Source organism: Corythoichthys intestinalis, chromosome 16 (genome assembly GCF_030265065.1).
Source record: "Corythoichthys intestinalis isolate RoL2023-P3 chromosome 16, ASM3026506v1, whole genome shotgun sequence".
Lineage (NCBI taxonomy): Eukaryota > Metazoa > Chordata > Actinopteri > Syngnathiformes > Syngnathidae > Corythoichthys > Corythoichthys intestinalis.
The window spans coordinates 46,242,774-46,265,932 of record NC_080410.1 but is presented as its reverse complement, the minus strand read 5'-3'; the positions used below and the strand labels follow the sequence as shown (position 1 = coordinate 46,265,932).

The following is a 23,159-nucleotide window of genomic DNA, read 5'->3' as shown; positions in this document are numbered from 1 at the left end:
GGTTAGCCACGCCTACATTATAGGGCTTTAGCGTCCCCAACAGGTAGTTGGACGTCAGTGGTAGACTGGGCTCATCAGTTTTACTATTCAGCCCATTGAGGGGGAATTCTTCAGAACGAGGAAAACGCGGCGAAGAGAGCCGCAAAATGTCATTGTTTCAGTCTCTCTACTCCAATGTTTTTACAGGATATTTTTTTATCAAAGTATTTTTCCCCAATAGCTATAAAAAATGGTTTGAAAAGGACCAGTCAGCCCGTCGAGGGGGAACTATTCACAACGAGGAAAACGTGCATCAGACACAATTCAATATTTTTACAGGATATTCTTTTTATCCAAGTATTTTCCCCAATTGCTAAATAAATGGCATGGTCATGACAAATAACAGTCTTGTGCTAAATGGAATATGAAATAATAAAAATGTATTTATTCAGGACGACAGCTTCGAAGACTTTGAAACATCACTCGGTTCGGGTTAGCATGTCGGCTAGCTGTCACGCCTTTTGGTTTGTTTACATTCTCCGAAGCCGGGGAAGGGAAATGACATATGTCCGATTTAGGTGTCATAAAACATCGTTCGGGAGGTGCGACAGTCAAGGTGAAGTCGACATTTTTGACCATTATGGAGTAATTTTGCCAGAAAATCACACATAACTAGCCCGGATTATTTGACATGTCGATTGTCTTCATGGACCCGCAAACCGCCCGGCCGAGAGCAATTTACAGTTTGTTCCCCGGAGGAGGGTGGCTGCAGTTGTTGTGCAGCTAACGTGCTGCTAATGTGCATGAGGAGAGCTTTTCACATGCCTATCAATGATCAAACGTAAGTAGTCCTTTATTTAAAGAAAGTTTGTAGTGTTTACTTTGTAATAGCTGTTTTACTATTTGATATAATACTAAACAAGATGTTTACTCACTTCCCCGTAAGCCCAATGGTCCCACAGTAGTCGGGCTTGTTTAGCCAATATCCACGGTGAATGGGAACCTTTTGAAACTCCAAAAAGGCGCATACGCCTCTCCCTCATACAGAATGATTTTTCTGCAGCCGTTTGGCTGGCGTGATGCGATAAATAAACGTATTAATCCGCAAAATCAGCTGAATCCTTCATCCTCATACGCAACAGTACGCTGTATAGTGAAGAGGACGCCTTCTATCGTACACGTCACAGCGCCCTCCTCCTAAATGCAAGACCGAAGCCGGAAGTCACTCATTTTAATGGTGCGGGATGAAAAAAACTAAATAAATATAGCGATCGCTTCCACACGCATCCAAGCGGTCCATATCATTCAGGAGCATAAAATGAATTGAACTGAAATTGAAATGAAATAAGCATGCTTTTTCGTGTCACATGCACTTTAAGAAGTCAGTGGGTGTATCTGAGAGAGTTCAGGCTTGTATTTGGAGGACGTTTGGTGGAAAAAACAAAGACTGTAGACTCGGTTTTACTCATTGACACACAAAACTTGTTTTCGGACACAAAAAGACATGGCACTCACCCCACACCACCAGGTCGGCAGAAGCTTCATCGATGCCTCTGGAGTTGCTAGCCATGCAGGTGTACGTCCCCGCGTCAGATAGGTGGGACGGACTGATTAGCAGGCTGCCCGACTCCAGAAGCGTGAACCTGGGTAGCTGTACGGAGCCACTAGCTAGCACGCGCTCGCCTGCAAAAAGCAGTTAGAATTTATAAATAATCAATCACTGCCAACCTTAGTTCAAATGACGTCGATGGCTGTCAATAGGCGACAACGAATTAAATTGAGCGGAACTGTCAAACCTTTCTGCCAGGTGATGGCCGGCCGCGGCGCTCCGGACGTCTCGCAGTGCAGGATGACTGACATGCTGTCAATCACTGCGCTGTCAGTTGGGCCCGCGGTGATGTTGGGAGCGATGCCTGACACGCGCACACAAGTGAAAAATGAGGTAAGCGAGAGGTGATGATGGAAATAAGGAAATCAAATCAATTTTTCATGTACTGACTCGTGACAGCCAGGTACGTGTTAGTCTGGATTTCTCCGGCCAGATTGCGGGCGAAGCATTGGAACATTCCGGTGTCATCAGGGAGTAGTCCGTTGATCTGTAGACTGCCTCCCACCAGAATTTTGTAGCGGGGGATTTTCACCGTGCTGATGGCGGCGGCGTCTTTGTACCACACGATGTCCGGCTGAGGCGTTCCTTCACGGAAACATAAAATATAACTTTTTTTTTTTCTTATTTGACTGGAACAGGGTTTCCACAGGGCCTTGAAAAAAGTTCTCCCGAAACTTGATAAAGTGTCTTAAGCCTTTATAGGGCAAGTGACTATGGCAATTTAAAGTATTTCATGTTGATTAGTGCTGCAACGATTAATCGATTACCTCGGGTAATTTGATTACAAAAAAATATTCTAATTAAATTTTGCTGCTTCGAGTATTTGTTTAAATAAAGTGGCTTTGGAATGGTTTGTCTTAGGGTTGTTCCAATCATGTTTTTTTGCTCCCGATACGATCCCGATCGTTTTAGTTTGAGTATCTGCCGATCCCGATATTTCCCGATCCGATTGCTTTTTTTTGCTCCCGATTCAATTCCAATCATTCCCGATAATTTTTCCCGATCATATACATTTTGGCAATGCATTAAGAAAAAAATGAATCAAACTCGGACGGATATATACATTCAACATACAGTACATAAGTAATGTATTTGTTTATTATGACAATAAATCCTCAAGATGGCATTTACATTATTAACATTCTTTCTGTGAGAGGGATCCACGGATAGAAAGACCTGTGACTTTGTATATTGTGACTAAATATTGCCATGTAGTGTATTTGTTGAGCTTTCAGTAAATGATACTGAAGGCCATGCCCAATGCATGATGGGAAGTGGAACCATGACAAGTGAAACCACGACTGTGCGTAGTGCTACCAATTGATATATCTTCTCTGCGTTCGGAAATAACATAAGGTGTTAAGCCTTAAGGGATTGTAAGGCTTTAGCCATTTAAAATAAGGCTCTTAAAGCTGCTAAAATTCACTCAACTCCTTTTACGCTGCCTTTTAGCTCTCTATATTGGCAAAACGGCGCCATTACAGATGGAACGCGACAATGCGTGAGTGGGTCGTGTTGCGCATGCATTAATTGCGTTAAATATTTTAACGTGATACATTTTTTAAAAAATTAATTACCGCTGTTATTGGGATAAATTTGATAACCCTACCTTAAGCCTAAACTAAAGACTCTGGATAATTGTAACATATTATGTCTGTAAAATTAAATACAATTAGAAAAAGATTTAATTAAAAAAAAATTAAATAAGGCATGGCCGATATTTTTTTGCTGATTCCAATACTTTGAAAATGACGTGATCGGACCCGATCGATCGGGACAGCTCTAGTTTGTCTTGAAAGTGTTTGCAATTAGTTTCATTGATTTGGGTGGATACACTGCCCTCTAGTGGCAACAGCGAATATGAAATAACCCATTTTACATTGGTTGAACAGAGCTGCTCCCTGGTAAGACCAACATAAAGCAAGTTTTTGTTTGAGCTAATGTTTTTTTTAAATGCATTCGTAATTTAGTTCATAGTTTTATTTAGCTGTTTTGTGTGAGAATATGTGTTTGAACCATTTGCTAAGAGCATTGTCCAAAACATTTTATAGCATTTAAGCTGGCGTAGTTTTCCTGCTTCGAGGATTCGTTTAATTAGAGTGACATTGTAATAGTTTGTTTTGAAAGTGTTGCATTTAGTTTTATTGATTTGGGTGGATAAACTGCCCTCTAGTGGCAATGGATAATATGCCATAACTTGTCTAATATGGCTAAATCCAGCTGCTCCCTGTTGAGACAAACATAAGGTATGTTTTTTTCTTAGCTAGTATGATTGTCTTTGCATTCTTTTTTTGTTTAGAAGTATATTTAGCAGTTTTTTTGTTTTGTTTTTTGTTTTTCCGGAAAAATGTGTTTGAACGATTCGTTTAAAAAAAAAAAAATGTTAGCATTTTATAGCATTTAAGATAGGGGACTTTTGCTTTGCAAATTAGCCAATTGTTCTTCTGCTGTATTTAGATCCTCATTTATGGATTTAACAATTTTTATTTTTTTTTTATATCATTTGTTGCTTAGCTCATGTATTAAAATTAATTTTTAAATGCATTTATTGCGCTTGAAAAAAAAAATAAATGTACAATTTTTCACAGTTTGAAGAAACTTTCAGGAATTTTCTCTGTCAACAGTTAACTTTTCACTTTTCGCCTTATGCAACGTGACCCGATAGCAAGCAAGGTGTCGGGTGGTGACCATGTTATCAAAAAAAAAAAAAAAAAAATTCAACATATACAGTATGTTTAATACCTAGACTTAGATACTCTATAGTTTAAATGTTTTAATTATATATAAAAAAATCTACCAAACAAATCAAAGAATCTACCAAAGCACCTTTTTCCTCCCCAACACCAGGGGGTGCTGCAGCACCCTCAGTACCCCACTTCCCGCACCCCCGCACATCGTCGCGCAAAATTAACATCTCAAACCCCCCCATTTACTGCAAAATAGACGTGCAATTTGTTTGTGCTACTTTGGCGCTAGTTGTTGGGACACCCCTCTGTTATTGAGCGAGTTGGTACGGTCCATCAGCCGTGGGAGTTATATACGGAAAAGCTGCGAGTGACATCATCACTCAATATTAATATCTCATTATCTTTAAAACGATAGCAGCAAAGACAACATTTTTAACAGCATTGCATAAACGAATGACGCCATTTTTAGCCATTTTCAATCAAAATGGGGTGATGGTTAACCTCAGATTGACCTAAAAAAAGAATTTTTAATATCTTAAAACGATAGCAGCACAAACAAAGCTTTTTACAGCACAAACAAGCACAAACTTGACTCAAACGATTTACATCATTTCATATAAATTTGTGTCTGATGGGGGGCCAACTTCATAGTGGTGACCTCTACCTATAAGCTGCAGTTGTGCACATTCTATTATGAGATATTTACACCAAAAGACAAGTAGCTCACCAGTCTGTAAAAATCCGCACGTAAACCGCACAGGACTATAAACCGCAGGGGTCAACGCGTAAAAATGTAACGGTTTATAGTCCTCAAAATTACATGGATGGAAAGAGCACAAACCTCGAGCCTGGCAGGGAATATCCACCACTTTCTCCATCTCGGCAGTGATGTGACCCGGTGGTTCTTTCACAAAGAGAGGATATTCTAAAATAAAAACGAGCATTTGGGCATTGTTATTCTTCAGAGGACCTGAAATTCCGATGAAATGGCGTCGGACGTACCGAGCACGTGCAAGAAGGCGCCGGCAGTGACCGAGCGCACGCTGCTGCTGCGGAGCGCCGCCTCGCATTCGTAGTAGCCGCCGTCGCTGAGCGTCGGCTGGCTGATGACGAGTCGCCGGCCAAAATCTCGGATTCCGGCGTGAACCACGGCGCCGTCTTTACGCCATGTGATGCTCATCTTGACTAACGGCCTGAGGGAATTGCAAATTCACAATGAACAACTTTTTGCCGTTTGAATACAGTTTTATGGGTTGCATCTGTCTTTTCCGAGTCTTTCAATACAGATAATACTGAGATGGAACAGATGCTAGCTTTAATGCAAATGTAACAAAATAAGTGACCCACGACAGGGTTTTTGTTACATTAAACAAAAGGGCTTCATATTCATTTACAGTGGGGCATATAAGTATTTAGTCAACCACTAATTGTGCAAGTTCTCCCACTTGAAAATATTACAGAGGCCTGTAATAGTCAAAATGGGTAAACCTCAACCATGAAAGACAGAATGTGAAAAAAAAACAGAAAATCACATTGTTTGATTTTGAAGAATTTCCAAATCAGATTGGAAAATAAGTATTTTGCCACCTACAAACAAGCAAGATTTCTTGCTGTCAAAGAGGTCTAACTTCTTCTAACAAGGTCTAACGAGGCTCCACTTGTTACCTGTATTAATGGCACCTGTTTTAACTCATTATCGGTATAAAAGACACCTGTCCAAAATCTCAGTCAGTCACACTCCATGTTTTGTGTTGATTCCCTCCTAGTGTGACTCGTCTCTGTGATTACCCATTGATTTCACCTGTTGTGCCTGCACATAGTGAGTCCTCTTGTATTACCCAGCTGTTCCTCGTTGTCTCGTTACCCCTTGTCTGCATGTGTGTGTATATAAGCACCCAGTTTCTTTTCAGTCCTTGTTGCGTCATTGTCAATAGCCACGTTTACATGCTGACTTTTATTCATACCGATTCAAATCATTCCGAATGGAGATTTCACATCAGCTGTTGACATGTCACTTCATCTATTCCGATCCAGCGTTTACATGTGTCTGCCTTTATTCCGAAAGGACGTTTGACAACTGCCGTCTGACATGCGCAGATTAATCAAAACAAAGCGTCACGTTGCAAAACATGGAGATCGATCGTCAGATCAGCTGCTGTTTTAACTTTTCGAGTGGAAACAAAACTTCAGAATGACACGCCGTTCATTTAAAAAGTTGTGTGGGTGCGCTGTGCGTGTGCTTGGAAGCCATGTTGCAAGTGACGTTACTTACGTCACAAAGTGACGTCACCACGTCAGTACGGAGCATGCGCAGAAAGAACGCAAGCAGACACCATTCCGCTTCCCTGTTTACATGATATAATTTTACTCCTAATCGGTTTGGAAAAAGGAATATTCCACCCCTGTGAATCGGAATGAAATTCCATTCGGTTTGGGCCTGTTCATTCCGAATGAGGTGTTTATATGGAACGCATTTATTCAGTTTGAACAAATATTCCGATTGTAATTGGAATATTTGGCTCCATGTAAACGTGGCAAATGTCAGCGTCTATGTATTGTCAAGGTCAATCGCCACGTTCATGTCAGCATTTTTCCCCAGTTCCTCATGTTCCTCATCCTGCTTGGAAAGTAAGTTTATTAGTTAACCTGACCTTTGTTTGTTAAGAGTTTTTTTGATCACCACAGCCTTTGTTTTGTACTTTGTTTTTTGTTTGCTTGAATTAAATCATTTTTGCACCACCTTTTTGCCTCACTTCCCTTTCCCTGCACTTGGGTCCACACACCACCTGCCTGCCCCGCGTACCTGACACTCTAAACTCCACCATGGCCAAGATCAAAGAGCTGTCGAAGGACACCAGAGACAAAATTGTAGACCTAGACAAGGCTGGGAAGACTGAATCTGCAATAGGTAAAACGCTTGGTGTAAAGAAATCAACTGTCGGAGCAATTGTTAGAAAATGGGAGACATACAAGTCCACTGATAATCTCCCTAGATCTGGGGCTCCATGCAAGATCTCACCCCGAGGCGTCAAAATGATAACAAGAACGGTGAACAAAAATCCCAGAACCACACAGGGGGACCTAGTGAATGACCTACAGAGAGCTGGGACCACAGTAACAAAGGGTACTATCAGTAACACAATGCGCCACCAGGGACTCAAATCCTGCACTGCCAGACATGTGCCCCTGCTGAAGAAAAAGTACACGTCCAGGCCCGTCTGCGGTTTGCTAGAGAGCATTTGGATGATCCAGAAGAGGACTGGGAGAATGTGTAATAGTCAGATGAAACCAAAATAGAACTTCTTGGTAGAAACACAGGTTCTAGTGTTTGGAGGAGAAAGAATAATGAATTGCACCAGAAGAACACCATACCCACTGTGAAGCATGGGGGTGGAAACATCATGCTTTGGGGCTGTTTTTCCAGCAAAGGGACCAGGACGACTGATCTATGTAAAGGAAAGAATGACTAGGGCCATGTATCGAGAGATTTTGAGTGCAAATCTCCTTCCATCAGCAAGGGCATTGCAGATGAGACGTGGTTGGGTCTTTCAGCATGACAAAGATCTCAAACGCACAGCCAAGGCAACAAAGGAGTAGGCTTTGTAAGAAGCATTTCAAGGTCCTGGAGTGGCCGAGCCAGTCTCCAGATCTCAACCCCATAGAAAATCTGTGGAGTGAGTTGAAAGTCCGTGTTGCCCAACGACAGCCCCAAAACATCACTGCTCTAGAGGAGATCTGCATGGAGGAATGGGCCAAAATACCAGCAACAGTGTGTGAAAAGCTTGTGAAGAGTTACAGAAAACGTTTGGCCTCCGTTATTGCCAACAAAGGGTACATAACAAAGTATTGAGTTGAACTTTTGGTATTGACCAAATACTTATTTTCCACCGTGATTCACAAATAAATTCTTGAAAAATCAAACAATGTGATTTTCTAGGTTTTTTTCCCCACATTCTGGCTCTCATGGTTGAGGTTTTCCCATGTTGACAATTATAGGCCTCTCTAATATTTTCAAGTGGGAGAACTTGCATATTCAGTGGTTGACTAAATACTTATTTGCCCCACTATATAGAAAAAGGTGCTGAAAATATTTCCAAAGTGATACCTGGCATTGGCCACACACTCCAAGATGGCCTCATTCCTTCCCACGGTAACGCTGGTGTTCTTCGGGGGTACGATAATGGAGGGGGCGATGGGGTCGGCGGGTCCTCCCACATCTAAAAAAACAAAATCAATAAAACCTTCAGCAGGTGAAATTAAAACGTGCATGTGTGTGACTACGTACAAGCAGCCTGACATTTAGTCAGTATTCCCAACTGCTATTAACAAGGCCTGTCTTTACTTTGCACTTTTCCCTCCTTCCTCCTCGGCTTCTTCGGGCGCAAATGGCGTTTCCCTCACGCCGGCTGCCGAGCCAGGTGTTGGAAGCCATTATGTAGCATAATTGAGACAAACACACACGGCGATTAAATGCGGCGCCATCACTCAGCGCCTTTCAGCGCGCCTCCGACCGACCATCGATTCGCTGCCCTCAATCAGTGATCTCTTTCCCAATCTGGTCTCATTTTCTACCACCTCCCTAGAGTGCCCCCCACACCCTTTCACCAAGCATGTGTTCAGGGGCCTGAGTACATGCCAGTTGTTTGGTTAAAGGGGAAGATAACACCTGCTGTAAATAACTAGTGTGAAAGACAATTGCTCAAATAATTTAGGTCAAGGAAAAAATCATTTCGCCAACACCTTACATGACAGTGAGTTCATAAGACAGATAAAACAGTCATAATTATGAGACGATACTGTGATAAGAATTAATCAATGCTTATGACAGATGTAATGAAGTGTCATCAGGCAAATTATGTCACTTTTGAATGCGTTGCTGATTACAGCTACGTTACCCTACGTAATAACTCAACTTTTTTTTCTCGTAGCAATAGTACGACTTACATCTCGTAGTCCAGTGGTCGGAGACCAAAAATGTTGAAAGAGCCATATTAACCGAAAAAAAAAAAAAAAAAATGTTTCATGTATACAGTGGGGCAAATAAGTATTTAGTCAACCACTAATTGTGCAAGTTCTCCCACTTGAAAATATTAGAAAGGCCTGTAATTGTCAACATGAGTAAACCTCAACCATGAGAGACAGAATGTGAAAAAAAAAAAACAGAAAATCACATTGTTTGATTTTTAAAGAATTTATTTGCAAATCAAGGTGGAAAATAAGTATTTGGTCAATACCAAAAGTTCAACTCAATACTTTGTTATGTACCCTTTGTTGGCAATAACGGAGGCCAAACGTTTTCTGTAACTCTTCACAAGCTTTTCACACACTGTTGCTGGTATTTTGGCCCATTCCTCCATGCAGATCTCCTCTAGAGCAGTGATGTTTTATGGCTGTCGTTGGGCAACATGGACTTTCAACTCCCTCCACAGATTTTCTATGAGGTTGAGATCTGGAGACTGGCTAGGCCACTCCAGGATCTTGAAATGCTTCTTACGAAGCCACTCCTTTGTTGCCCTGGCTGTGTGTTTGGGATAATTGTCATGCTGAAAGACCCAGCCACGTCTCATCTTCAATGCCCTTGCTGATGGAAGGAGATTTTCACTCAAAATCTCTCGATACATGGCCCCATTCATTCTTTCCCTTACACAGATCAGTCGTCCTGGTCCCTTTGCAGAAAAACAACCCCAAAGCATGATGTTTCCAACCCCCTTGCTTCACAGTGGGTATGCTGTTCTTCGGCTGCAATTGAGTATTCTTTCTCCTCCAAACACGAGAACGTGTGTTTCTACCAAAAAGTTCTAGTTTGGTTTCATCTGACCATAACACATTCTCCCAGTCCTCTTCTGGATCATCCAGATACTCTCTAGCGAACCGCAGACAGGGCCTGGACGTGTACTTTCTTCAGCAGGGGGACACGTCTGGCAGTGCAGGATTTGAGTCCCTGGCGGCGCATTGTGTTACTGATAGTAGCCTTTGTTACTGTGGTCTCAGCTCTCTGTAGGTCATTCACTATGTCCACCCGTGTGGTTCTGGGATTTTTGCTCACCGTTCTTGTTATCATTTTGACGCCACGGGGTGAGATCTTGCATGGACCCCCAGAATGAGGGAGATTATCAGTGGTCCTTTATGTCTTCTATTTTCTAATAATTGCTCCCACAGTTGATTTCTTTACACCAGGCGTTTTACATATTGCAGATTCAGTCTTCCCAGCCTGGTTCAGGTCTACAATTTTGTCTCTGGTGTCCTTTGACAGCTCTTTGGTCTAGGCCATAGTGGAGTTTGGAGTGTGACTGACTCAAGTTGTGGACAGCTGTCTTTTATACCGATAATGAGTTAAAACAGGTGCCGTTAATACAGGTAATGAGCGGAGCCTCGTTAGACCTCGTTAGAAGAAGTTAGACCTCTTTGACAGCCAGAAATCTTGCTTGTTTGTAGGTGACCAAATACTTATTTTCCACTCTAATTTGGAAATAAATCCTTTAAAAATCAAACAATGTGATTTTCAGTTTTTTTTCTTCCACATTCTGTCTCTCATGGTTGAGGTTTACCTATGTTGACAATTACAGGCCTCTCTAATCTTTTCAAGTAGGAAAACAATTGGTGGTTGACTAAATACTTATTTGCCCCACTGTAAATATGCATCAAAACATTTCACGAAAACTTGTTACAATACACATAAAATCAAAGTTGTGCATAATGTAAAAACCAAGAATAAAGAATTGAAGTTAATACAATCACATAAAGCTGTCGGCATACCTCTAAGCCAATTGAATGCCACAAATGCTAGGCAATAGCCAATGGCAGAGCAGCTATAAGTATGTTACGTTGAGTAAACTCTGGGAGCTGCAATTACCAGCCATACTGTATTTTTGCCTTTCGTATCATTAAATTTATTTCGTAACAAGAGGCAACATTTTCCCGTCGAGGCGTGTCTTAATCTGAAAATCTATACTCTATGTAGAGACGTTCGTAAGTGGAGGTACCACTGTATCTCTACAACGCCTATCGCCGTCAACGGCACTGGAACTTATCCATTCACCATCACATCTCCTATCCGAATGCATTAAACAGGTATTGCAGTCAACGTATCTCATGAAATAACATTACAAGCCGACCAAATGAAGTTTGACAGACACCCGCGCTGAGCCCGTTCAATCGGAATTTCCATGAAGAATTTGAAGTTCTGCCAAATGCGCGATGTGGATCCCATCCAGCAGGAATTTCCGCAAATAAATTGCACTTCTTGTAAACTTGGCGGCAAACGAGCTGAGCTGTCTCTTTAAATGAGCTTGACTTATTTAACGTAAGAGCAGTGGAGAGGTGCTCCACAACTTGATTGATCCAAGTGGGCTAATTAGGTTATTTTGTACTACTGAAGCTTTTCAGCATCCTACTTAACCCACCCCTCGTAAGCATACTCCTTCACTATTAATAAGCATTCACGATTCAAGCCAATCAATCCATAGAGGGAGCTACTTCATGTCAAGTCATCAGGATTGTTTGGAACTGAAAATCAAACAGTTTGCAGTTGATTTGTACAGCTTCAGTGAACAAAAACACAATCAAAACTCCAACCGTTTTAGAGCATTTTGACGGATTTTGTTTTATGATCATACGCATAACGACTATACAAATTGAAAGAATCAACTTTCATTATTTTTTTGTGTTAAAAAAGAAAGTTTGAGTGTAGCTTTTACCATTGGAGACAATGGAAAGGTAGTAAAAGACCACATAAAAACACTAATAGTCTGGGGTGAAAGTGAGCCGGAACGCACCGGATCGGCGTTCCGCCATCATATTTCTTAAAATGAAATAAAAATGAATAGATTAGAGTTGTCTCATCGGTTAACCAATAACATTGGCCGATAGAAGCATTTTAAAACATATACCGTAATTTCCCAAATATCACGCGCACTTTTTTCCCCTATAATCAACTTTTAAAATCATGGTGCGCATTATAAACGGGTACATGGATGGAGACAGAAATAAATATATATATATATATATATATATATATATACATACTAGGGCTGTCAAACGATTAAAAATTTTTAATCGAGTTAATTACAGCTTAAAAATTAATTAATTGTAATTAATCACAATTAATCACAATTCAAACCATCTCTAAAATATGCCAGATTTTTATGTAAATTATTGTTGGAATGGAAAGATAAGACACATGACGGATATATACATACAACATACTGTACATCAGTACTGTATTTGTTTATTGTAACAATAAATCCACAAATGGCATTATTAACATTCTTTCTGTTAAAGTGATCCACAGATAGAAAGACTTGTAGTTCTTAAACGACAAATGTTATAGTTACAAGTTATCGTAATTTTATATTAAAACCCCTCTTCATGTTTTCGTCTTAATAAAATTTGTAAAATTTTCAATCAAAAGTAGAGTTAATATAATAAGAATAAAAATAACAATACTAAAAATAGTGTGAAAAGTTTTACGTGTATTTTGCATAGCTATTTTGACATGGAATGCCAGTTCATTTTGCATTGTTGTTTAACTGTGTGTCAGAATAGGGCCTTATTACTATAGACTGAAGTGCTTTTCTTTTTATGAACATTATTATTTTTTTGAGAGATAGGAATATTATTTTTGTTGTGCTTTCACTAAACGATACTTATGTTTGTTGTGAAGGAGTTGCCGAAGCTTATGCCAATAAACGGCGCGGTCCAAAGAACGCCTGTGTCCACTCGCCTTTACTGTATAACATATACTGTACCTGTACATATCTTACCCAAAATACAACAAGAGACACATAACTGCCACTAAAAGAAAGAAAACTTACCAAAACATGTGTGGAGCACAAATAGCAATTTGCATTGCATTGTGAATACAGCATAAACGTCTCACAACTACTAATTCTCCCACGTTTAGAAGAAATAACATAAGTATGGAACGGCGCTGCCCCCAAGCGGCCGGTGGCATTCTCTTCACTCTTAATGTCCATAAACGGCCTCATTGTAATTTGTTTGAGGCAATATGCGAGCGGGTCATTCATTGCATTTGTTAATTGCGTCAAATATTTTAACGTGATTAATTAAAAAAATTAATTAACGCCCGTTAACGCGATAATTTTGACAGCCCTAATACGTATCTATATATTTATAAACCGATTTTTTTTTTTATTGACACGGCCACGTTGTGTTGAAGAAACGTATGCGGCGAGCCGTTGCCGACCATTACAGTACGTGACGTCACCATTTTGTTTCGGTAATACTTCACTCTGATCGGCTGAATAATTTCGTCCGTGTTAAATTCTGATTTTTTCACTCTTCATAAAGCACAGAATTTAGTTTCTTGAACTCATTTGAGTCAGCGTTTATCGCAGCTCTGCAACTCGGACCATAACAAACGTAGCAACAGACTTCCTGTGTTTGTCCGTCAACTATATCTGTCCCTCGGGAAACTCAAACCCAAATAACAATAGTTCCTATTGTTACTGTCATGTTGACAGCGATGAGCGCTCTCGGATTTCCGACTAACGTTCTCACTTTCATTTTGCCGTATCAATCCATGGAAGAAACATTTATTCATCATGATGAAACGAGCAAGTTATACAGCAGCCTTTAAAAGAAAAGATACATCTGTTTTGCTTTCTCCTAAATTCTGGTAAGTTGGAGAAGTTGTCAAATCATATTATTACCGTAAATATTGTCAGTTTATGGTAATGTTTTGATCTACCAATATGCTATACTTGTGCTGTGTTTCACCATTCAGTAAAATGACATTTCTGTATCTGTACACGAGCTCTGTTTTCTCGTATACTGCTATTTATTGGTGCTAAAATTAGGGTGCGCGTTATAAATGGGTACAATAATTTTCCCTAGATTTTACAAATAAATTTAGGGTGCACATCGTACAAGGGTGCGCCTTATATTCGGGAAATTACGGTACCTGTATTTTGGATTTTCATGTAAATACGGGACAAAGCGCGTCCCTTGTAAGTAGTGTTGTTCCGATCATGTTTTTTTGCTCCCGATCCGATCGCTTTAGTTTGAGTATCTGCCGATCCCGATATTTCCCAATCCGATTGCTTTTTTTTTGCTCCCGATTCAATTCCAATCATTCCCGATAATGTTTCCTGATCATATACATTTTGGCAATGCATTAAGAAAAAAATGAATAAAACTCGGACGAATATATACATTCAACATACAGTACTTAAGTACTGTATTTGTTTATTATGACAATAAATCCTCAAGATGGCATTTACATTATTAACATTCTTTCTGTGAGAGGGATCCACGGATAGAAAGACATGTGACTTTGTATATTGTGACTAAATATTGCCATCTAGTGTATTTGTTGAGCTTTCAGTAAATGATACTGTAGCCATGCCCAAATGCATGATGGGAAGTGGAACCATGACTGCGCGTAGTGCTAACAATTGATATATCTTCTCTGCGTTAAGAAAAAGATCAATTGCTACCTTGCTTCCCCACATTGCTTCCCATGATATTTCTAATCATAGGGAGAGGGATTGTAAGGCTTTAGCCAATTAAAAAAAAGGCTCCAAAGGCTGCCAAAATTCACTCTACTCATTTTACGCTGCCTTTTATCTCTCTATTTAGGTAAGATGGCGCCATTACAGATTGAGCGCGACAATGAGTGGGTGGGTCGTGCAGCGCATGCATTAATTGCGTTCAATATTTTAACGTGATACATTCTTTAAAAAAATTAATTACCGTCGTTATCGGGATAAATTTGATAACCCTCCCTTAAGCCTAAACTAAAGACTCTGGATGAGTGTAACATATTATGTTTGTAATGTTAAATACAATTAGAAAACGATTTAATTAAAAAATATATGTATATTATATAAAAAAAGGCATGGCCGATATTTTTTTGCCGATTCCGATACTTTGAAAATGACGTGATCGGACCCAAAATTAAATTTTTCCATTTAAACTTTTTTTTCTCATAAATTCTCATTGAATGATCACATGATCATTATTCCGAAACGCTTCACAAACACACACTCCAATACAACATCAAAACTTTCTTCTCACAGAAGTTAATTTTGTTGGTATATAAACTTTATTCATCATAACACTGCACATTCAGCAATTATTTCCTTGAGAATCGCACCCGATCGATTGGCATCCCGATCGATCGGGACATCTCTACTTGTAAGTTTAATACGGTATGCGTTCTTTTGTTTCTGAATACGGGACAATTCCGCTTTTCAAGGGATGTTTGGCAACACTATTTCCGGTCCCCATTAATAGTGAAAAAAGAGGGATCAAAGTATATACAGTAATATGAACTGCATCTATTAAATAAGCCTAGAAAACTAATCCAAACAGCTGTACATTCCATGCCCCATAACTCCCTGATGATTGACTTCATGTGGCTTCACACATATTAGCCTTAGCGAACACACGTCACATTACCAAACCCCGGCTTGTAAATTAAGCCCTAAAGTGTTTGCGGGTGACACAAACAAAAGCCTCCGTTCAACTCCGGCTCCTTTTATAGTGACAGGCTGCCTGGCAGTAATGAACGCGGCGCAGTTCATAAAGTCTCCACGCCGAGAAGAGCTCAAGTGTGTAATCTCCTAATTAAATAGGAGACGACGACGGGCTGACCTGCCAGGTAAAGGCTTACTTATGAATGTCAGACGATTGGTTACAGCCAGTCGTGTCAAAAGAGGCTTTAGTGCTAATGTACATCCACGTTACCTTTGAGTGTTAAGCGTGGTCGTAGCATGAAAGCCACTCCCAACAAGCTGTGGGCTAAAATGAACAAATGCAGCAACAGAACTAAAAAAAAACAAAGAGTGAGCATATTGACTTATAGATGTGTAACACGCTTGTATGATCTGCAAGGTCAGGTCTGGTGATGAGCGCCGATATCTGATCTGCACACACCGCTGCGTGCGTTACCGACGCTGACGTGACAGCAGTCGAGCTCTAGAGTCACGACGTGGCAAAATGACTCCACGCTTCAAATACGCAGGTGTCAAACCGGAGGCCTATGGGGTTAGATCTGCCCCGCCGCGCCATTTTGTGCGAGAACAAAATCATGTTTATCGACTCATATTTCCCACTAAAATGAATTGAAAAGAAAAATTAACCTGTAGTCCCTGAGGAACGATCGAGTACACCAGGTTTTTCCCGTTTAAAAATAAACAGGTAGTCCCAGGGTTACGAACGAGTTCTGTTCCTGCACTGGCGACGTAACCTGAATTTCCGCGTCACAATTGTTCTATTTTAGGGCTGTCCAAATTAAAGCGTTAACGGGCTGTAATTATTTTGTTAAATTAATCACGTTAAAATATTTGACGCAATTAACGCACATGCCCCGCTCAGACAGATTTAAATGACAGTATAGTGAAATGCCCACTTGTTAATTGTGTTTTGTGGAGTTTTGCTGCCCTCTGCTGGCGCTTGGGTGCGACTGATTTTATAGGCTTCAGCACCCACGAGCATTGTGTAAGTAATTATTGACATCAACAATGGCGGGCAACTAGTTTATTTTTTGATTGAAAAATTTACAAATTTTATTAAAACGAAAACATTAAGAGGGGTTTTAATATAACATTTCTATAACTTGTACTAACATTTATCTTATAAGAACTACAGTCTTTCTATCCATGGATCGCTTTAACAGAATGTTAATAGTGTTAATGCCATCTTGTTGATTTATTTTTATAATAAACAAATACAGTCCTTATGTACCGCATATTGAATATATATATCCATCTTGTGTCTTATCTTTCCATTCCAACAATAATTTACATAAAAATATGGCATATTTTATAGATGGTTTGAATTGTGATTCATTGCGATTAATTACGATTAATTAATTTTTAAGCTGTAATTAACTCGATTAAAAAATTTTATCGTTTGACAGCCCTATTCTATTTACTATGTTATTTGAAACACATAAAATGTTGCCATTGATTTAAAAATCTAAACTGTATCACAAAAGGGAGTACACCCCTCGCATTTCTGCAGATATTTAAGTATATCTTTTCATGGGACAACACTAGTTATGGGATTTTCGGCTCTCTTCAGTGATCCAGTTCATTTGGATTGGCTCAGTCAAAAGTCTTTTTGGCTCTCAAACGGCTCTTTCAACTTTAGCTTTTCTTTTAAATATTGATGACAAGTTTAGCATATATTTTGATAAATGACTTGGTGAACTAAATATTGCACTCTACTGACTGCAAATAGCAACAATTATCAAGCAAAGAAAAGTTTTTTACTTATTTTATTCAACATTAAAAAGGCTCCAAACAATAAACAAGCAACCAAATTGAACTTCAACCAACAACAATCAAACATAACAAAAACAGTCAGTAGTAACTGCAACAGCAGCAGCGAAGAAAACAAACATAAGCTACTCCTTGCTTTATTTTAAATTTGCATTCAAGAAAACTAAATACTTCAACTTTAACTGGCTAATCCGGCTCCTTCTCTCAGTAATTATTTGTCCAGTCTTTTAGTTTAATCCAGATTTTTTTTTTCTCATGGAACCTGCAGATGCATGTGTTGACTTGCATCCATCCTTAAAAAAAAAAAAAAAATCAAATTTCTCAATTAGTCTCAAAATAATGAAATTCTAAGTGTATGAAATGTGTTACATTAGGCTATAAGGGGTTAAGTTTGCAGACACGGCATTCTACCCTATTGTCATCTGACTTTAACCAATTAAAATGTCTCCAAATTTTACTGCGTTTTCGGCTCATCTTGAAGGCCTACAAACCGCGTTCGTGTGTCGTCCTTTCCTCCTCCTGTGTCTGTTTGTGGCTTTGCAGACGCGTCGGAGCATGTGCTCAGCGTGCACTCTGTGCAGTATCTAGTGCCAAGCCTCTCGCCTTTCTCTTCCCGTCTCCCTCTCTGAGCACGGCAGCCGAGCCACTGCCAAACCTCGCTTCAGACACGTGAAAAGAAAGCGACATGGAGGGGGGGGGGTTTACAGAGCCGGCTCTCGAGGGAGGGTGCCGGCTAGAGGCGTGCAAAATTTCCGATTCTTAGATTATTCGCGATTCGGCCGTGGAAGATTCGAGAACGATTCACAAACATCCAAATTCCGATTATTGAATTATATCAGGTAAAGCGGAAATAAAACGCAGTCTTCGGGACGCAATGAGGAACGGACCGAGAATACATATCATGTACGGCTAATGCCGCTAGGTAAAAAAAAAAACAATAATACCTGACTGCGGCCGTCAGCCGCTACAAACAGCGCCCAGATGCTAGTTGCTACAAACATACGGCAACATACGGCTATGGTAGATATCAAATATATCTAAACTCGATGTGAAATGATACTTTCCCGCGCTAGTAAACAATACGCCATCTTAAAGCAGTAGACTTCTCTAGAAGGCTCTACTGTAGAGAACCTAATTATTTTTTATCTAAAATACCCCTAAATCGTCAAAATCTTGACTTGAATCTATCTTTAAATGATGAAACAGTTTTAAAATTTTCACATGTCGAAAGTAGACATGAAGGAAATTATGGAATAACAGGTGCAATTTTGACAACTTTAACGGTTGATTCACAACATTAAATTCATTGAATGTAGTTTAAAGCTGCTGATGCAGAATGAGGACTTGAGTATTTTATTTACTGTTTTTAACCGGTAACTTGATACTAAAATAGTGGTTTGGTTTATTCAGCCTGAGAGGATTTTTGAACAATTTTGGAACAAATATACAAAACATTAAAAAAATAATAATAAAATAAGGGGGAGAGGGGCATCAATAATCGATTTATAATCGAATCGGAGTCTCTGAATCGTAATCGAATCGTTTGGTGCCTAAAAATTCGCACCTCTAGTGCCAGCTCTCATCGTTCACTTCAAAGAGCCGGCTCTTTGTACCGGCTCGTTCGTGACCGACACATCACTAGACAACACTGACAAAATGACACTGACACAATGAAAAGTAGTCTTTGTGCAGCTTATATAATAGAGTTAATTTGTTTTCCCCTCAAAATATAGCCATTTTATCTAAACACCTGGCAACAAAAGTGAGTACACACAATAGAAACTACTAGAGGCGTGCGAAATTTCCGATTCTGAGATTATTTGCCATTCGGCTGTGGAAGATTCGAGAACGATTCACAAAAATCCAAATTCCGATTATTGAAGTATACCAGGTAAAGCAGACCTAAAACACAGTCAGCGCAGTCTTCGGGACGCAATGAGGAACGGACCGAGAGTAAATATCATGTTCAACTCAAGCCTCTAGATAAAAAACCCCAAAAAACAATGATACCTGACTGCAGCCGACAGCTGCTTCAAACAACACCCAGTTGCTAGTTGCTACAAACATACGGCCACATACGGCTATAGTAGATATCACATATATGTAGAACTAGATGCAAAATGACAGACAACGGCGCCGGTAGAACATGTAAAAAGAACTAGATGCAAAATGACAGACTTGCCGTTTAGTAGTTGCCGCGTTGTTAACAGCCGCCATCTTAAAGCAGTAGACTTCTCTAGAAAGCTTTATTGTAGCGAACCTAATTAACTTTTTATCTAAAATACTCCTAAATCGGCAAAATCTTAAATTGAATCCATCTTTAAATGATGGGTACTTAATTAAAACCGTAAGGCCAATTCTTAAAGTAAAAAAAATTAAAAGAGTTAAATGGGGAATGATTGCCGCCCCCTCTTTTTTTTTAAAATTTAAACAAATAAAAATATTAGGGCTGTCAAAATGATCGCGTTAACGGGCGGTAATTATTTTTTAAAATGAATCACGTTAAAATATTTGACGCAATTAACGCACATGCCCCGCTCAGATTAAAATGACAGCAGTGTAATGTCAGTTTGTTACTTGTTACTTGTTTTTTGTTGTTTGGCGCCCTCTGTTGCCGCTTGGGTCCAAATGATTTTATGGGTTTGGGGAGTAAGCATGTTGTAATGACATCAACAATGGCAAGCTACTAGTTTGTTTTTTGATTGAAAATTTTACAAATTTTAATAAAACGAAAATATGAAGAGGGGTTTTTATATAAAATTTCTATATTTTGAACTAACATCTTTTAAGAACTACAAGTTTTTCTATCCATGGATCGCTTTAAGAGAATGTTAATAATGTTAATGCCATCTTGTTGATTTATTGTTATAATAAACAAATACAGTACTTATGTACCGTATGTTGAATGTATATATCTGTCTTGTGTCTTATCTTTTCGTTCCAACAATAATTTACAGAAAAATAAGGCATATTTTATAGATGGTTTGAATTGCGATTAATTACAATTAATTAATTTTTAAGCTGTAATTACTTCGATTAAAAATTTTAATCGTTTGACAGCCCTAGTAATAATATAATAATAATAGGGCTGTCAAAATTATCACGTTAACGGGCGGTAATTAATCTTTTAAATTAATCACGTTAAAATATTTGACGCAATTAACGCACATGCCCCGCTCAAACAGATTAAAATGACAGCACAGTGCAATGCCAACTTGTTACTTTTGTTTTTTGGAGTTTTGTCACCCTCTGCTGGCGCTTGGGTGTGACTGATTTTATGGGCTAAAGCACCCATGAGCATTGTGTAATTATTGACATCAACAATGGCGGGCTACTAGTTTATTTTTATCATTGAAAATTTTTACAAATTTTATTAAAACAAAAACATTAAGAGGGGTTTTAATATAAAATTTCTATAACTTGTACTAACATTTATCTTTTAAGAACTACAAGTCTTTCTATCCATGGATCGCTTTAACAGAATGGTCATAATGTTAATGCCATATTGTTGATTTATTGTTAAAATAAACAAATACAGTACTTATGTACCGTATGTTGAATGTATACATCCATCTTGTGTCTTATCTTTCCATCCCAACAATAATTTACAGAAAAATATGTCATATTTTATGGATGGTTTGAATTGCGATTAATTGCGATTAATTACGATTAATTAATTTTTAAGCTGTAATTGACTCGATTAAACATTTTAATCGTTTGACAGCCCTAAAAAATATGCTTTTTTACTTTAAAAAAATAAAATAATCGTAAAAAAAAAATATATATATATATATTCCCCCTTTTTTGTATTACCAGCAAAATAAAAATGACAAAGAAAGATTTAGAGGTCAACAATGTCTTTCATTGCCTTTCAAAATAGTTCATTTACTCGCGTATCAATTAGTCATTTATTAGTTAGCAGCTCTAGTTTCACTGCCATTGACGACGTCAGATGTCCAATCCATTCTAATTGGGTGGGTTAGCAGCTACGCCCCCGCCAATGAGTTCAATATTTCTACGTATTGGCTAATTTAATGACCATAGCTACAATGTAAATAACAAGCTAAAAAACATCATCACTTGAATATAAAATGTCCTATTTTTTGGGGGGGGCCCGGCATAGTTTGATCCAGAGCACATTCATAAATGCTCCGAATAAAAAGTGTGACCTACCCACAGTAAAATCTTTTAACAGAGGGCCAACGGCGATAAATCTAATGAAGAGATAAAATAATACTGGGCTTTTATTTGCGCTGTCTTGCCAGCCATCGGTTTATCGCGGACGGGCGGCGCATTTCGGGCTCACAAAACGTCTTGTAATTTCCATCAACTTTACGATGGTGTAACTTCAATACAGTACATTATGTTGAGAGCCGGTTCGAGTGCAGTGTTATGTTCTTTTTAGTTACATGAGTAGGGCTGCATGTTGTGAATGAATAGAAAGTAGTATAATAAACATAAAATAGTTTGGAACAGTAATGAGCAATATTAAAATATGCAATTAACAAACCTTACTTGACCTAGTGACAGAAGTTGTACTTGAAAATGTATCATTTTACAAGAAAAGATCAGTAATTTTCCTTGTTAAAAAAAAAAAAATTACAGATTGAAACAGATTTAAAACACGCAAAAAGAAATTGTTGTATTTATCAGGGTTGTACAGCGTTTGCGCCTAAAAATAATTTGTGGCGAGTAGAGAAAAAAGAATGGGAGCACAGATTTTACCTCTTTAATTTGCATTTTCGGAGACTAAAACATAACGAGATGGAAGCCAGTTGTCATCTTACGTAAAGATATCCCGATCGATCAGCTCACATCATTTTCAAAGTATCGGAATCGGCAAAAAAATATCGGACATGCCTTTTTTTAATATATATATATATATTATATTTAAATCGATTTCTAATTGTATTTAACGTTACAGACAAAATGTCTTACACAACCAGAGTATTTTTGTCTTAAAGTATGGCTATCAAATTTATTGCGTTAACGGCGGTAATTAATTTTTTTAAATCAATCACGTTAAGTAATTAACGCATGCGCTGCACGACCCACTCACGCATTGTCGCGTTCAATCTATATAGACGCCGTATTACCTACAGGTAGCGCTAAAAGGCAGCGTATAATGAGTAGAGAGAATTTTGACAGCCTTTGGAGCCATTTTTTATGTGGCTAAAGCCTTACAATACCTCTCTCAGCAATTAAAAATAACGTGGGAGGCAATGTGAGTAAGAATTTTCTGAACACCCTATGTTCTTTCCCAACGCAGAGAAGATATATCAATTGGTGCCCCTACGCACAATCATGGTTGCACTTCCCATCATGCATTTGGTTAGAAGTTAAATGGCTGCAGTATCATTTACTGAAAGCTCAACTAATATACTAGATGGCAATATTTAGTCACAATATACAAAGTCACATTTATCCTTTAAGAATTACAAGTCTTTCTATCCGTGGATCCCTCTCACAGAAAGAACGTTAATAATGTAAATGCCATCTTGAGGATTTATTGTCATAATAAACAAATACAGTACTTATGTACTGTATGTTGAATGTATACATTCGTCCGAGTTTTATTCATTTTTTTCTTGTATATGATCGGGAAAAATTATCGGGAATGATTGGAATTGAATCGGG

General features: G+C 38.7%; 1 protein-coding gene across 2 annotated transcripts in view; it reads right to left on the bottom strand.

Moving 5' to 3' along the window:
• sdk2a (sidekick cell adhesion molecule 2a) overlaps positions 1–23,159 on the bottom strand; it is a 438,915-nt gene that overhangs the window by 128,779 nt on the left and 286,977 nt on the right. For both annotated transcript variants that reach the window (XM_057817593.1, XM_057817594.1), the window contains exons 7-12: positions 8,381–8,492; positions 5,278–5,468; positions 5,117–5,200; positions 1,979–2,173; positions 1,776–1,892; positions 1,495–1,662 (exon numbers count right to left, since the gene is read on the bottom strand). In XM_057817593.1, the coding sequence (XP_057673576.1) occupies positions 1,495–1,662; positions 1,776–1,892; positions 1,979–2,173; positions 5,117–5,200; positions 5,278–5,468; positions 8,381–8,492 (867 nt within the window). The remainder of the gene's footprint in view (positions 1–1,494; positions 1,663–1,775; positions 1,893–1,978; positions 2,174–5,116; positions 5,201–5,277; positions 5,469–8,380; positions 8,493–23,159) is intronic.